Source organism: Amblyomma americanum, chromosome 6, assembly GCF_052857255.1.
Source record: "Amblyomma americanum isolate KBUSLIRL-KWMA chromosome 6, ASM5285725v1, whole genome shotgun sequence".
In the NCBI taxonomy this organism is placed as follows: Eukaryota; Metazoa; Arthropoda; class Arachnida; order Ixodida; family Ixodidae; genus Amblyomma; species Amblyomma americanum.
Window position 1 is genome coordinate 176102811 of NC_135502.1, and position 15425 is coordinate 176118235.

The following is a 15425-nucleotide window of genomic DNA, read 5'->3' on the forward strand; positions in this document are numbered from 1 at the left end:
CAAGAAGATGAAAAAACGATAAGAGCCCACAAATGGCCAGAGCAAGCGTTCCATCCGCATTGGTCTTCATAATTAGGCCTAGCGACTAAAGCCAAAATCGGCAAAATAGCCAGCATGTACTCAGCAGTGGCTTGCATATAATGAAAGGCGTCTTGTCTGTCATCAGTATGCCAGTTGATGGTTTTAAGATATAAAAGTCAGGGTTGCGGCGCACTTTGCTGTGAGTACGCTTTGCCGCAGTATGCTCACCTTGTAACACATCATTTTGTTCCCTGTTCACTGTCTCCGTGAATTGAAAATTGGTTTTTTGGGGAAAGGAAATGGTGCAGTATCTGTCACACATATCAGGGGACACCTGAACTTGGCCTTAAAGAGAGAAGCTGTTTTAGAATGAAACCAGCTAGATTTAAGGGAAGGGATAAAGGAGGGACTGAGAGAAGAAAGAGGTGCCGCAGTGGAGGGCTTCCTAATAATTTCAACCACCTGGGGATCTTTAACATGCACTGACATCACACAGCACTTGGTCACCTTTGCGTTTCCTCCATCGAAACACAGCTGCCGCGGTCCAACACGTGTCCCTGCTACCTCCTCCCGGATTTGGCACAAAATACTTGGTGTAGATGAGTGTTGCAAACTTTGACCACTGGTCAAGTTTTTTCGGCAGACAATTGGACGGTACGAATTCCAAACCATGCAGGTGCAACGTGCTGACTCACAGAGACTATCTGCCCCGCCATTTAAAAGGTCCCTTTTAGTTTGAATTTCGTTTTCTTTGATCAAGTTTTTGATCTCCCTTGCACTTCGAATGGACAAGGTTCCAGTGTACACATTATATGGTGGCTTGAGTATTGGTGGCGAGTGCAAATGAGGTACAAAAAATCAAGCAGTCAGTTGCGACTTCAGATGCTCTTATACATTGACTCTATGGGCATGTCGCAGTGCCGCAAAAAATCCAAATAATCAAGCATGTCTAAAAAATCAGGGGTCCGAATTTTCAGTCGTTGACTGACTTTGATTTTCTATAATTTTAATTTTAAATGTTCGTTTGAATAGTAAAATATTATCCGATACTTGTTTTGATCAGAACTTTGTCTCTAAATATTCATCTCAAGTGAATAACGTTTCTGGAACATTTGCTTCATGTGATTTCAGTTCAGCGTACCTCCTTCAGGGTGGCACCGCAGCGCATGCGCAGCCTGCCCAAAATTAACCCTTACGAACAGCCTAATTATCCATCTCACATGCAGCTGAAACCCTGACATCGTGGACGCTTTCTGGGTGTACGTGTGCCGCGTGCTTGCACGCCCATGTGTGTTCCCAAGTCAGCCTGTGAATGCGCGCAACAGCAGATGCGGTCAGGCACAAGCATGGCGCCCAGATTTGTACCTGCCATGTGTTTTCGCCCGCACACCTGGCACTGGGCATGTGCCGGAAGTGGCATGGCAAGGTGCATAAATTGGAGGATGCGCAACCTCTTTCTTGACTCAGTGGAAACTTCAGCAGTCGTGCAGGCACAGGCACTGCGGAATCAGAGTGTAGGAGAGGCTTATGTGAAAATACTGGCAGACATCTATAAGGACTGCACAGCTACCATAGTCCTTGTCACCAATGAAACTCCAATAAGGAAGGGTGTAAGGCAAGGAGACATGATCTCGCCAATGTTATTCACCGCCTGTTTACAGGAGGTATTCTGAGGCCTGAATTGGGAACAGTTGGGGATAAAAGCCAATGGGGAGTACCTAAGTAATTGGCGATTCGCTGATGACGTTGCCTTGCTGAGTCACTCAGGAGATGAATTGCAAATCATGATCAATGAGTTAGATAAGCAGAGCAGTACGATGGGTCGAAAAATTAACATGTAGAAAACAAAAGTCAGCGGTCTCCCAAGGAGCGGTTAACAATTGGTAGTGAGGCGCTGGAAGTGGTAACAGAATACATCTACTTAGGGCAGGTAGTGACTGCAGATCCGAATCATGAAAGCAAAATAACAAGAAGAATAAGAATGGGGTGGAGCGCATTTGATAATTTTTCTCAGATCACGAATGGCAGTTTACCAGTATCCCTCAAGAGAAAAGTGTACAACAAGTGTATCTTACCGGTACTCACCTATGGGGCAGAAACGTGGAGGCAAACGAAAAGGATTCAGCTTAAGTTGAAGGTGCACTACAGAAGAATCTGAACTCGTCTTCTTACCGCAGTAATTCGATCTAGACGTTTCGAGCATTGTTAGAAACTTCCAATTATTGTGCTGTGCGCCCGATTTTCCTAATTTAAATCGAATTAAACGTCCCAGCTCCCGCCTCTTTTTTTTTAACTCAACGCTGAATGTAGGAGGAGTCAACCTAGGCGTGGAATGCATTTCAGCCCGTGGTGGCTTGCCACTCTGCCATCCGTGGAGTGATACGTAAATCAAAAAGTCCACGTGTATTTTTATTTTCGTGGGCCTAATTTGTGGCTGTGTTGTCTGCGACTGGAACTATTTATTCACAGAAACCTAAAAAACTAAATAAAAGCAAAAGCGGAGCCGCCACGGGGCTGGCTGAAAGGCACTCCATGCGTTGGTTGACTCCTCCTACCTTCAGCGTTGAGCTCAAAAAAAGGCTTCATAAGGGGTGTTACATAAGGGGTGGGTTACATTTATAAATCAGATTTAATAAACTAAGAAAACACGTAAGGTACATAAATTATTCGCTGTTAAATATAGTCGCTAAACAATTCTCAAATGTTGATGGACAGGTGATTGCGGCGATGCCATGTGGAAGGCTGTTCCAGTCCGTGGGTGAACGTGGTAAGAATGATGATGCAAATGTAGTAGTGCGTGTACGAGGCCGGGCAACTTGAAGGGGATGACCAATGCGGGGGGAAATGCGTGCCGGCGGATTGATGTAGGGCGGATGACGAAGTGAGCTGTAATAAAATTTATGAAACAAGCACGTACTAGTGATACGATGTCTACAAGCTAGAGATGTTAAGCCTGCCTCTGCTTTTAATGAGGATATACTAACATTATATGAATAGCACGAATATATGAATCTTGTGGCTCGACTTTGTACTGATTCTAGGGAATTGGTCAGATAATTTTGGTTAGGGCTCCAAATAGCAGAGGCGTATTCTAGTTTAGAACGGACAAGTAATGTGTAGGCAAGTAATTTTACGTTTTATGGCGCATGGCGTATATGTCGCTTTAAGAACTAAGAATCAAAGGTTTCTGTTAGCGGATGATATGACTTTTGTCACATGCACGTTCCAGGTTAGATCATTGGACAATGTTACGCCGGGGTATTTATAAGTCTGAGTTAATTCTACCGTGACGTGCGAGATTTTATACTAGAAGGGGAGAGAATTACGTTTTCGGTTAAATGACACAAGTTTACATTTATTGGGGTTTAGTTCCATGAGCCATTGGTTACACCTGTCCTGTATGCTGATTAAGTCATTCTGGAGGGCGAACTGATCAGAGGCGTTATTGATTGTGCGATAGATGACACAGTCATCGGCAAAAATATGGACGTTGCAAGAGACATGCTTTGGTAGGTCATTAATGTATATTAAAAATAGTAGCGGGCCAAGGACTGATCCTTGCGGGACACCTGATGATACGGGAAGAGAACTAGAGGCTTGATTATTAACGTAAACATACTGGGTGCGGTTAACCAGGAATTCGCTTATCCACTGTAATATGTTAGGATGAAGGTTTAACCATGAAAGTTTTAGTAGCAAGCGTTTGTGAGGTACTTTGTCAAAACCTTTCGAGTCCAGGAATATTGCGTCAGTTTGAAGGTTACAGATGAAAATAGCGAATTGTGTATCGCAGGATAAGTTCTTACGGTAGCCATGTTGAGCAGGATGAAAAAATTAATAGAGTAAAGAAAATCCATTATGTGGGAATAAATGACATGTTCCATGATTTTACATGGCACACTTGTTAAAGAGATGAGGCGGTAGTTAAGGAGTGATTGTTTTTTACCTGATTTGAAGACCGGAACAACCTTCCCCACCTTCCAATCGCTGGGTATGCTACCTGTGGAAAGTGATGGTGCAAAAAGTTTTGGTAGATATGCTGCGAAAGCATGGCGAGTATTTTTGAGGAACTTGGGGGTGATTTCATCAGCACCCACAGAAGATTACATCTTGATATTTTCAATAATACATATAATGCCGTGCACAGAAAACATGATTGAAGGCATATGGAAACTTGGGTTGGCAGTTGTGGTAGAAAGTGGCATATCAGTTTCGTGTGTGAAGACGGATGAGAAAGCGGTGTTTAAAATATTTGCACATTTCATGCCACTGGTCAGCTTGCCAAGTGAGTTAGCTAGTGTGATGACCGGAGCCTGTTGAGGATTTAGTAGTTTCCAGAACTTCCTCGGGTTATTTGTTAGGATCTTGGGCACGTCAGTTTAGAAAAATGCGCATTTGGCATTACGGATAGATTGCAGGTATGTGGAGTCGGCTGCGTAATATTTGTTCCAGGTGCATGCGCTTGGGTTGCGTTTTGCTGCACGGAAAAGTCTCTTCTTTTTGTTTTTGAGTGTTTTCAAGACCTTTGAAAGTCATGGTTTGTTGTGACTGGCACGAAATGTGATGGTGGGAATGAACTTCGTGGTGAGTTCGGCAATTTTAGTTTTGAAAGTAAGCCAGTTTTCCTCAAGTGATCTATCATCGTAACCCGTATCAAAGTTTGGAAATAACGCCATCAATTGATTATTAATTTCTTCGTAATTCTCTCTGTCATAAAGGCGAATTGTTTTATATAATGTTTGGCGCGATTCCGGGATGACAGTGAAAGTAACGTGTAAAACTTTGTGGTCACTAATTTCGCGGAGGTAAGTAAGCGATGATAAACTTTGTGGATGATTAGTTAGAATAAGGTCCAGGATGTTGGAGGATTCATGTGTGACGCGTGTGGGTTCAGTTACTAACTGGGTGAGATTGAAATTCAAACAAACGTCAACAAAGTTCGTCATTTCGGTGTTGCCTGTTGGTGTTAGGTTCAGCCAGATGGATGGGTAATTAAAATTACCAAAAAGAAGAATGCGCGTGTTGGGATATTTGCCAGGTATTTGATTTAGACTATCGTTTAACTGTGAAGAAAAGATTGGACTACTGAAGGGGGGAGGGGGGGGGCGGGTGTCTGTAGCAGACGCCTAGTATGACGATTTGTGGTACAAAACGACAGATTACCCATAGTATTTCAAGCTCCGATTGGATGTTAATAACAGAACAAGGCAACAGCTGGTTAGTGGCAATAAGAATACCTCCTCCTCATGAGCCCTTGCTGGAGCTGGGACGTTTAATCCGATTTAAATTAAGGAAATTGGTCGTACAGGACAATAATTTGAAGTTTCTAAGGATGCTCGGGATGTGTAGATCGAGTTCCCGCGGTAAAAAGATTTGTTCAGATTCCTCGTCAGTGCACCTTTAAGGACAGCTCAGCAAGCTATGGAAAGAAAAATGATATCTGTAATGATAAGAGACAAATTATGTTGGGGCAACATAAAAAGAATGAAAAATAATAAGCCCCTGCAATGGTAAGAGACAGGAAGAGGGCAGAGTGGGTCAAAGAACAAATTCTGGTTAATGACAGCTTAGTTGAAATCAAGAGGAAGAAATGGGCTTGGGCAGGGCATGTATTGCGAAGGCAAGATAACCGCTGGTCTTTAAGGGTAACAGACTGGATTCCAAGGGAAGGGAAGCTTAGCAGGGGGCGACAGAAGGAAAGGTGGGCAGATGAGATTAAGAGGTACGCAAGCATAGGGTGGGCGCAGTTGGCAAAGGACAGGGTTAATTGGAGAGATATGGGAGAGGCCTTTGCCTTGCAGTGTGCGTAGTCAGGCTTATGATGATGATGGATAGCGCATGTGGAGAATGCAAGTGCTCTTTCAGTTAGTAGGCAACACTAACCCAAAACCGGGGAAATAATGTGGCTCCCTGAGGCTGGGTAGGGTCGGGCAACATGGTGTCGTCCCTCGAAGTGGAGGCTGCCTGCCTGGCCACCAATTCGTTGCTGCCACTTCACTCTATCTTGCCTTTGCAAGATGCACGAATGTTTTAATTGGTTTCAGGATGTGCACACCACAAAATTTCAGCAATAAAACACTTCAAATTTGAAGATTGCTTCTGGATTTGGACTGCTGCTAGGCCTGGCAAGTAGGCGTCGTTTGGTTGTCTTGCAAATACTTGTCAAAAAGCACGGGATATTCAAACAAGTTGGTGGTGCGAACTTATAAAAAGAGGTTGCAAACTCTAAATTTCATATCAAATTATTTATTACTTCAGTTTCTTTATGCAAGTGTAAATAAAACCATATGTGCAATGTTTGCAATTGACAGGAGACGAAATATGCAGTGCAAGAAAACGCATAGACGACAGAACAAAAGACAAACACAAGCGCTGTCTTTCTTCTGTCGTCCGTGTGTTTTTTTTGTGCTACATATTTCCTCTTCTGTGATGAACAAATAGGCCCACATCAGCACCCTTCATGAGTTTGCAATTGAGCTTTTCTCTTTCCAGTGCTGCAAGCGGCTAGCGCAGTTGACATGCAGCCAGCGCCCTATTCCAAAGCGCGCACAGCGAAAGAGTATTGTATGCCATGCAAATAGGGGGAGGCAACCATTCTAAAGTTCTCTAATGGGGCCAGATGAAAATGAGAGTGAAGCTCTACATGTTAGAGGCTGTGCTCATTCAGTTTGCTCACCCAAAAGAGAGTGGTGTACACCCTGAGGTTTCCTCGTGGTGGCATTGCAGAACACGGCCGAGTTGGACACCTCGTCAGTGACCCTGGAGGATGTGATCAGCAGGACCAACTTGTCGCGGAGGCCTCAGCTGCGGCCGCCCCGTAAGTGCCTCCTTGCCCTCTCACTTGGCTTGGTGTCATCAAATATATCAAAACCTCGTTTAAAAAATGTGAGGGAAGAGCAGTTATCCCGGAAAACATATTATCCAAAATCACTTTTAAAATTGAAATCAGCAAGTGCACTGACACACTTTGATGCATTCACTTCTGATAAAGACCCGTCTGCACTTCAAGATCTGAAAAGGTTTTCTGATGCCTGTAGACTTCTTTTGTTACCATTTGCATGGTTCTGAGCACTAAAGAAACTTAACAGCTTGTCTAGTCTGGTTTTGCCAGGGATGCTGTTGGGCACATTTCAAAGCGAGCCAGAACTTGAGCTGAAAGTAGCCAAAGTAGCCGTGCCACTTAATCTTAGCACCAAGTTTGTAGCGAAATTGAACAGAGCAAAGCAATATTATGAACACAGTTGTTATTGAGGAACACGAAATAATAGCAGTTTGAATCATCTCAAGAAACAGAACAAAGAGCACAAAATTTTGGCTCTTTTGCTCAGCCTTTAGGCCACAGGCACATTGCAAGTAAATAAATTATTAAATGCTCGTTGCATTAGATAGTGGCCTGCGAAAGAATTTTGTCGCATTCTAGCCAACAACCCAGTAGGACGCTGAAGATGTTATGCCTTGAAGCCATAGACGGAACTTGGTCGAGCTTCATTTTGTTGCACATCAGTTTTTTGTCAAGTTCACACAGGAGAACACATGCTCAGCATTAGCATTAGAAAGTGGAACTCACAAAATTTTCAACGTGACTTCCGTCAGATGTGGAAAACGGCACTTGCCATAAGTGTTTTTGTACTATCCCGCTGCATGCCATAAACTCAAACATGATGTGTGATAAAGTTCACATTAATTTTTCGCATTTGCCGTATTTCTGACTCCAACTAATTGGAGGAAAATACAAAAAAAATGCTGCGACACTTCAGTATGCCTTCGCAGCTCTTCATGATTTCTCTGTCATCAGGATTGATGGCATGCAGCCTCCAAATTGCAGACAAGGCATTTCGAAGCTGCTGTAGCAGTTGTATTGTCATTTGCCTTGAGAACTGGAAGCAGTGCTCTCTCATGGCTCCTCTATCTAGTGAACTGTAGGCTACCTAGCTACCCTAGCTGTGTGTAGGGATACCTTGATGTGCACCATCCCTGCTGTCAGGGATGGTGCAATTAAAAAAAAATGGCTAGTAAATGTGTCAAAATAGGAGTTCAAAGTAGCCAGGGTGGCAATGTGAAGTTTTAATTGCCAAATGGAGTCATAAAGTAGCCAATTCAGCACAAAGTAGCCACCAACGACAGCCATGGTTGTCGCCATCATTGTCATTGGAAGTTTCGCTCTATCGCACTTAGGCACTATGGAGAAGCCTGTCTGCCAGCTGACTGCCGCTGCACCTCTGTTCGTGGTGCGTACCCCCAGGCTCGGACCATTTGTATGCTAGCGGACCATCGCAATTTTCAAATGCTTTGCCCCGTTGCATTTCAAAGAAGCCACTGACTGCCGCTGGGCTTTTGATGATGCCACGTGCCCCAGACATGGCATGGCATATGTTAGCGCACCTACCATTGGTGACAAAACATATACGATGAGGATTGGCGAAATTACGAACATACTTACTGGGAAGTCATATCATCTGTGAACATGTGAAGTGAAAAAAAAAAAAACAGTGTAACTGTATGGGACATTTTTATTGCTCACAATTTTGGATGTAGAAACAGGGGAATAGTACAAACTGGACACGTATGAACGAGGTTTTACTTACTGTAGTTGGTGTCACTCACAGTACTCACAAAGCTGTGCATCACATACAAATATAGTAGCCTCCCTTTAAGGTGAATTTGAGGGGACCGTAAAATTTGTTTTGTCTTTTCAGAAGTTCATCTTATTGTAAGTGTCCCCCAGATAGGAGATATGGGCATGCCAGTTGTGTAAAAAAAATTAGCAGACGGTTAAACATGGCCAAATGCGGAATATCGTGTAGTGGCACTAGTTATAGGGGGCACTTAGGCCCTTACTTTACTTTCTAAATGCGTTTGACCTAAAGGCCTTTACCACAAAGGCCTTTACCTTGAAGGCTTTCGCCCAGATGTACCCTTCAGCAGGCCTTTGCCCATAAAGGCCTGCCAGGTGTGCACACCTGGCAGGTTGCCCACAACCTGGTGGGCACGTGGGCCGCCTGCCTCAAAGAGGGCTTCTGGGACGTACATATGCATGCCTGAAATCGGAAAATGAACCAAGTAGTGCACTAAAGTATCTTGTTGCATGAGGAGAAGGAGTACAATTTCCTTGCAGTGAAAAGGTAAGTGAGCTGATGAGTGAACACATGAAAATGCTTACGTCATCGTACTTGAAAATGGTATTGGTCTAGTTTTCGTCTTTAGCGCTAATGCATTCAGTGGAAAATCTGGCAGCGGTGTTAGTGAAAAATCTCCAAAGCAGCAGCCTAGGTGGCCATCTAGGACACGTCGCCTTGTGACAGTGACGCAACCCACCCGCCATATTAGCAAACTGCCCACCATGGCAAGTGGCAGTTAAATTACTGATTGGTCGCGAGAGGTTGCTCGGGAAGAGCAACCTGGGTCGCACAAGCCCCACCTGTGGCAGCACTTGCCATCGCTCAGCCACTGCACCACTGTAGCAGGAGTGGTATCAGCAGAATATAAAGTACAGAATGACCAATTCTGCATATATGGGCGTTAACCCATCAACGTTATCGCATTATAGCCACCGGAGCCTAAGTGCCCCTCCAGTTTTTACTCACTGTGTTGGTTTCTCTCCCTTCCACACTGACCACTATTTGTGGTTTTTCTTCCTATCGTTTGCTTGCCTAACGACTTAAAGCACACCAAAGGTGCCCAGCCGGCTAGCTGTGGGGCAAATGCTCTGGTAGCATATGGTCGTCCTTCTCTTTCTTTTATCCCATTCCTTCTGCAGTGTGACTGTTATCGGCTGTATGAGCAGGTGGACCTCACATCTCTCTAAGCACTGTTCAATCGTTGCTGATATGCCGCCCATGTCAGATTTTTTTCACCATAAAAACTAGTGCCTTAATGCTGCATCAGTTTAAAATTCAGCTTCCGTTTAACCCTGTAAGTGCCAAGTTGGATAGCAGGGGCACTCTGCAGTTGCTTGCCTTTTCGTTCGTCAGAGGCAACGCACTGAACGTGATGCACGCACGACGCCGAGGTTGGCTATGTGGGAACGCTGCACCGTGCTCAGGCCAGCATGCCCGCAGGAACGCTTTTTCATGTCTTCGCATAAAAGTGTGGTGAAGTTCTATTGTGGGATATGTTTTCTGGCAGGAAAGCATTCTTTCTCTACCCTCGAAACTGCCTCATGGATCCTCGGTTTGTGGTGCTGCACTGAGTTGCCGTGGGTTGCGATTGCTGCGTGAGTTCATCTTAACCGAAGGACACATGAAGCAGTTCATCTTAAGCAGATTTTTTCTACACCTAGTCTGTGGGAAACCAACGAAATGTTCTTACAGTATAATCTTAATGCTACGCATCTTTTCAGTGATCTGTACTAGCTGTATTTCCCGTCATTGTACCTGTCATTATGCTTTGCAAAGGAACGTGCTGTCCAGTGTACGGGGGACCTGTGGCTTGGTCAAGCTGTCTTTGCTGCTTTTACTGCTGGCCTCCAGTGTGGTGCATATTAATACTGTATGGCTGCAACAGTGGTGCGCCAGTTCCCATCACAGATGGTGCTGGTGCTAAACGTCTGGTTGCTCATTGCTTGGTGGGTTAATGCCAGAGGTAGTGTAAGTATTTTCTGCTAGCTGCCCTGGTTGGCTTATTTGGCTGAGCAACTGTCTTGGTGAGGGTCTCAAGTGCGAGCCCAAGACGAGGACAGCTTTTTCAGCTTCTGTTTTTTCTCTAGCCATGTGGCTGTGCTCCGGGAGGTAATGCCTGTCATTGTGCTGTAAAAAAAACTGTGAGCGTTTGCCAGCCTCAGTAATTTTTGGCTGCAGAGAGCAGCCGTTCCTCTGAAAGGGTTGGGCCACCATTCTTGAGCTGGACTCCCCGCTTCTAACCCGGTCTTGATCTTGACCTACTGTTGGCTCATAACATGTATGGGCACCGCTTAATAGATTTCACTGGGGCTGAAATATAAAAGAACATTTCATACAGCCCGAAAGAAACATCTGACTTTGTGTCCTCACTGAAATACGAAGTTTCTGTCAAGGAATGTGAAACCCCAAGTTAAATAATATGCGGCTGCATGTGCTCCAGGAAAAGATTGTTTTTGATAATGTTTGTAATAGATGCATCACCAGCCCTGGTGGCTGAGAATCCAGACGACTTATTGGTGTTCTGCATTATTTATTGTGAAATGAGCATTCTGATTGTGCAGAGGATGGGCGAACCAAGCGTCCTCGTGTTGGGGGTGGGCCGCTCCCTCCGGCCCTGCCGGCAGCTAGCATTGGCAGCAGCAGCCCTCCTCCTGCCCCCCCGTCACCCCCGGCTGCCAGCAGTGGTGGTGTCCCCCCCGAGCTGCTGCCGGCCCCTGACTCGGAGGACGAAGAGGAGCCCCCCGTGGCCCCCACCCTGACAGCAGCAGCCCACCCCCAGGAGGCTGTCAACAGTGGTGCCAGCGCCACCTCCGTGGTGCTCGCCAGGGGGGGCCGGCCAGCCAGCCCTCCCACAGTGCAGCAGCCATTGTGCTTCTTTGCGCTGCTGCGGGACCTGTTCAACGACACAACTGAGCAGAAGATGTCGGCGGCCAAGGTACCGCCCCGTTTCTTTTTGCCCACGGAGGAAAGAAAACATAGAAGACGCCCCAGCTGTCAAAGGAGCTGTGTTGCAGAAAGCATGCCCGAAGCCATGCGCATTTTTTGTTGCGAAGGACCACCGGGATCGTTTGGCCTGTGTCATGGTTCTGCCGAGGTGTTTTGGCACAGTAGCTGCGTGCCGCATAGTTGGGTGTTGCTATGGCAACGGCAGCTCTAGTTGTTCTTGGCTGCCTGGAACCCTCATTTCCAGTTTGAGAAAAGCTGATGTAAGGGCCCTAGTTAAATTTTTTCTTTTCTCCATAGCTGTGCCAGACAGCTAATCCTACAGTGCTAAGCACACACCGCGACATAAATCAGGTACAAGTGCACACATTGCTATGTGCTGCATTTCGCACAGTGTGGAACCAGCGCAGATGATGTGTCCGCAGAAGCGTGTCACACCTTTGCTTAGACAAGCTAGACATTGCAAATCACAGTGCTTGCACTTTGTCATGGCAGAAGGCGCCTGCTTTGCCAGGTGCACATTCATTGAACTACTCTTTTGATGCGTATGTAGCAGTGAAAACCTGGATTAGCTTTGACAGTGTTGCTTGCAAAGTGTGCAATGCTGCCAAACGGGGTAGAGCAGTGCAGGTTCCCTGGTTTGCTCCTCTCGGTGCAGCTGGAGGAGCGGGTCAAGGCATGGAGCCACTCGCCGGGAGCCCAGCTAGTTGAGTGGTTTGGACGGCGCGACAGCTGGCCGGACATGGTGTCCTCTGCACTGCGCTTCTTGGCGGGTGACTACATAGGTGAGCCTCTTAGTGCACTAGCCCTCAAGCCCATGTTCACGGAAAAGCTATTTTTCCTGCACGCACACACACACACACACACTCTCTCTCTCTCTCTCTCTCTCTCTCGCGCGCGCGTGCACGCACACTGTAGAAGCTTGTTAATTCGATTCTCACAGGGCTGCAAAAAATTGTCGAATTATCTGGATGGATAAGTAATGAATGAACAACAAAAACTTGAAATGCGAAGTAGCAAGAACTGTGTAATAGTTGTCTACTTTTTGGCAGGAGTCTGAGCAACAACAACAGTGGTAAGTGCTACCAGATGTTCTGCAGCACGCATAGTGTGTGGAGTTTGTTGGCGAAAGTCCTCCAGCACAGACAGGGCTTCTGCGTCTTCTTTTAGAGTGCGCCACGGCTTTTGTGACACCTCTTCATAGCTGTCATCTTCTAAGGAATCATTGTCAGCGCCCAGGACTTGCTCAATTATTTCATCTTCGGCGAGCTAGGTGGCCATCATCAATGCAGACGTAATCTGTGCGCCGCACGGTGGAAGGCAAGATGCTGTCATCTTCTTCTGTTATGGTGTCAGCTGTTTCAGCTGGTGATTCCTTCACGTAGCAGTTAGGTGGCACAAAGCTCCTGTGTCAGAAGCAGTTCGCAGTGATCCTCGTGGGCATGGCTTTGTAGTCAACAGGAAGATGCCTTGCGTTTTTTAAACACCTTGGTTTCTGCGCTTTCCCGATCACCAGGAGAGGGAGACGCTCTGTGCCAGTCATGTTGGAAGCTACTAGAAGGGTAACCCTCTCCTTACTTTGCTTACCTCCCGAGCGCGCTTTGCCTTTAAAAGGTTATGGTTTTGTCAGGCAGCACTTTAAAACGCAGCGCAGCCTCGACATCGAAAACATTGTGTGGATCGTAAGCAGCCAAATGACCACGCAATCCGACACTCTGCCAGACTTCTATCGTTGCTTCATCAACAGAAGCTCTCTCACTGCACCCGCTCTTACGCATTAAATTGTGCCAGTTTCTGAAGCGAGCGAGCCAGCCTTCAGATGCCATAAAAAAATGTATGTTCATCTAAGGCGAACTTCTCTGCTTGGGCAGACATCAGTGGCCCACTCACAAGTAGGTTGGCTTCGTGCACGGTTGTTATCCAGCACAGTACGGCTACTTCCAGCTTTGTTGGGCTGCCATCCGAAGTCGCTTGCTTTTGGCATTGAACATTGTGCCTTTGAAGGCCTCCATCATGTTGGCTTTATTCTTGATGTAAGTGGCTTTCACATACAAGGAGTGACAGTAATAAAATAAGAGGAAGCTGCAGTGACGTGAATTCCAGAAAACACATATGCCCAGGAAAGAAGATTGAGGCAATAAGGAGGACATGTAATAATGACATGGTCATAGGCACGAACATAGAGGAAGAAGAAGATGACGTGAGAAATATAAAAGCACGTGACATGACTTGGCAGAAGAGGGACAGAATAGCTGAATGCTGGAAGAGAGCATCACTGGCCGTCGCTCCGGGTTTGCTGTCCGTTCTGTCCTATGGCACCTCACTATAGGCCCCAACTGTGTCTGTGAAGAAGCAAAGTAGGCAGAGGAACGTGAAATAAAAAGAATTGAACAAGAAAGGAGTTCTTGTTATGGAAAGAGCAGTTGATGGGAGGTCGTAAGGAGAGCGCGGATGACGATCGAGGCGCCACGGTAGGAACAGAGTCACCTAGATTGACAAGAGTTTGTCCCCAGAACCTAATGGCTCCTTTTGGCAACAAACGATAGGCACCTGATTGCAATTAGAGATTTGTATCTGGCTGTTACTAATAGCCGTATCAGTTTTTAGAATTTTGAAAATGTGATGACCCTCGCCTCTGTGGCTTGACTCATTTCGGCCATTTTTCACCCGTTTGATCACCGCGTGCCTGCGAAAGGGCGCAGAGCGATGTCAGTCAAATCACAACACTCCCTTACACACGTACAACTTGACATTCTCTGCCCTGCCCGCCCTGGAGCAGTGAAGTGGCAAGGAGCGGGGAGCACTGCAGCATGGGCGGGGCTGAGATTGTTGCGTGGTATGTGCGTTATGGAGTGTTGCAATTTGATTGACGTCGTTTTGCATTTCGCAAGTTGTCACCTTTTCGCACACTTTAAGGCGTGCATTCCCAGACACCCTTGGAGCGTGTGGGGGTAGCGGTCTCGGTCACAAAGGAGATGCCCTCGACTTAGCGTGGCAAGCTCGGTCTCCGAGGGACAAGGGGGCGGTCGTTTGGTGCCCAGCTTTCGCCGGTCGGAAGCCAGAAAATAGGTTGGAGCGAAATGTTCACAAACGAAACAAAGATTATACAACAAAGAGACGTTACGGAGAATTTCACAGTCACTCCTACGAGCACATACAAAGTGATTTACGAAAACAATGCAAATCATGCACAATAACACTCGAGAGAGATTACAATACAACAAAAGCTATGCACCTAAAGTTCACTAACACAAGAGAGAGACAAACAAACAAAACACAGTTTGTTCACCGGGCACTGGAATGGGCGATGCGCCGCCGCTGGCGAGAGAGCGAAGGGGAGAGGGCATCTCTTAGCACACTCAAGGCTACGCCCTTTCCGTCGACAGTGAGTAGAAATTTTTCAGACCTTCTGGAAAAATCGACACGCGCGCGGCCATGTTTTCTTTGCTGCCGCGCCGGCGAGCAGAGCGGAAGGGCAGCAGCACACACAAGGTTAGGTGTTCTCTGGGGTTCCTTCTCCACTGTTCGACGCACACAGACGTGATTGCTTCTCCACTGCACCGCTTTTTTTTAAATATGCACCGAATTCTGTGACACAATTGCATGGTTTTCGAGGTAGCGCATTCTTGCTTTGATGTTTCTGCCTGGGTCTCATTTTTTTGTTCTGCTCAGTTTATTTTAAAACCTGTTTAATCGGAATTTTATTTGTGGTCCCAATGGCTTCGAATTAAGAAAGTTGTTCTGGAAATCCATCTGCCAAAATTTTGCCTCTGAACTCATCCGAGAAATTTTGTCTTCAAGCAGTAACAAGGCTTCCTTTTGCTTTCTTCTGTCCCTTCTAGC

The 15425-nt window shown here is 46.2% G+C and overlaps 1 protein-coding gene across 3 annotated transcripts in view; it reads left to right on the forward strand.

Annotated features, from left to right (window-relative positions):
• LOC144094191 (nuclear factor related to kappa-B-binding protein) overlaps window positions 1-15425 on the forward strand; it is a 156365-nt gene that overhangs the window by 73396 nt on the left and 67544 nt on the right. For all 3 annotated transcript variants that reach the window (XM_077628116.1, XM_077628117.1, XM_077628118.1), the window contains 3 exons: window positions 6748-6838; window positions 11201-11574; window positions 12241-12367. In XM_077628116.1, coding sequence (XP_077484242.1) covers window positions 6748-6838; window positions 11201-11574; window positions 12241-12367 — 592 coding nt within the window. The remainder of the gene's footprint in view (window positions 1-6747; window positions 6839-11200; window positions 11575-12240; window positions 12368-15425) is intronic.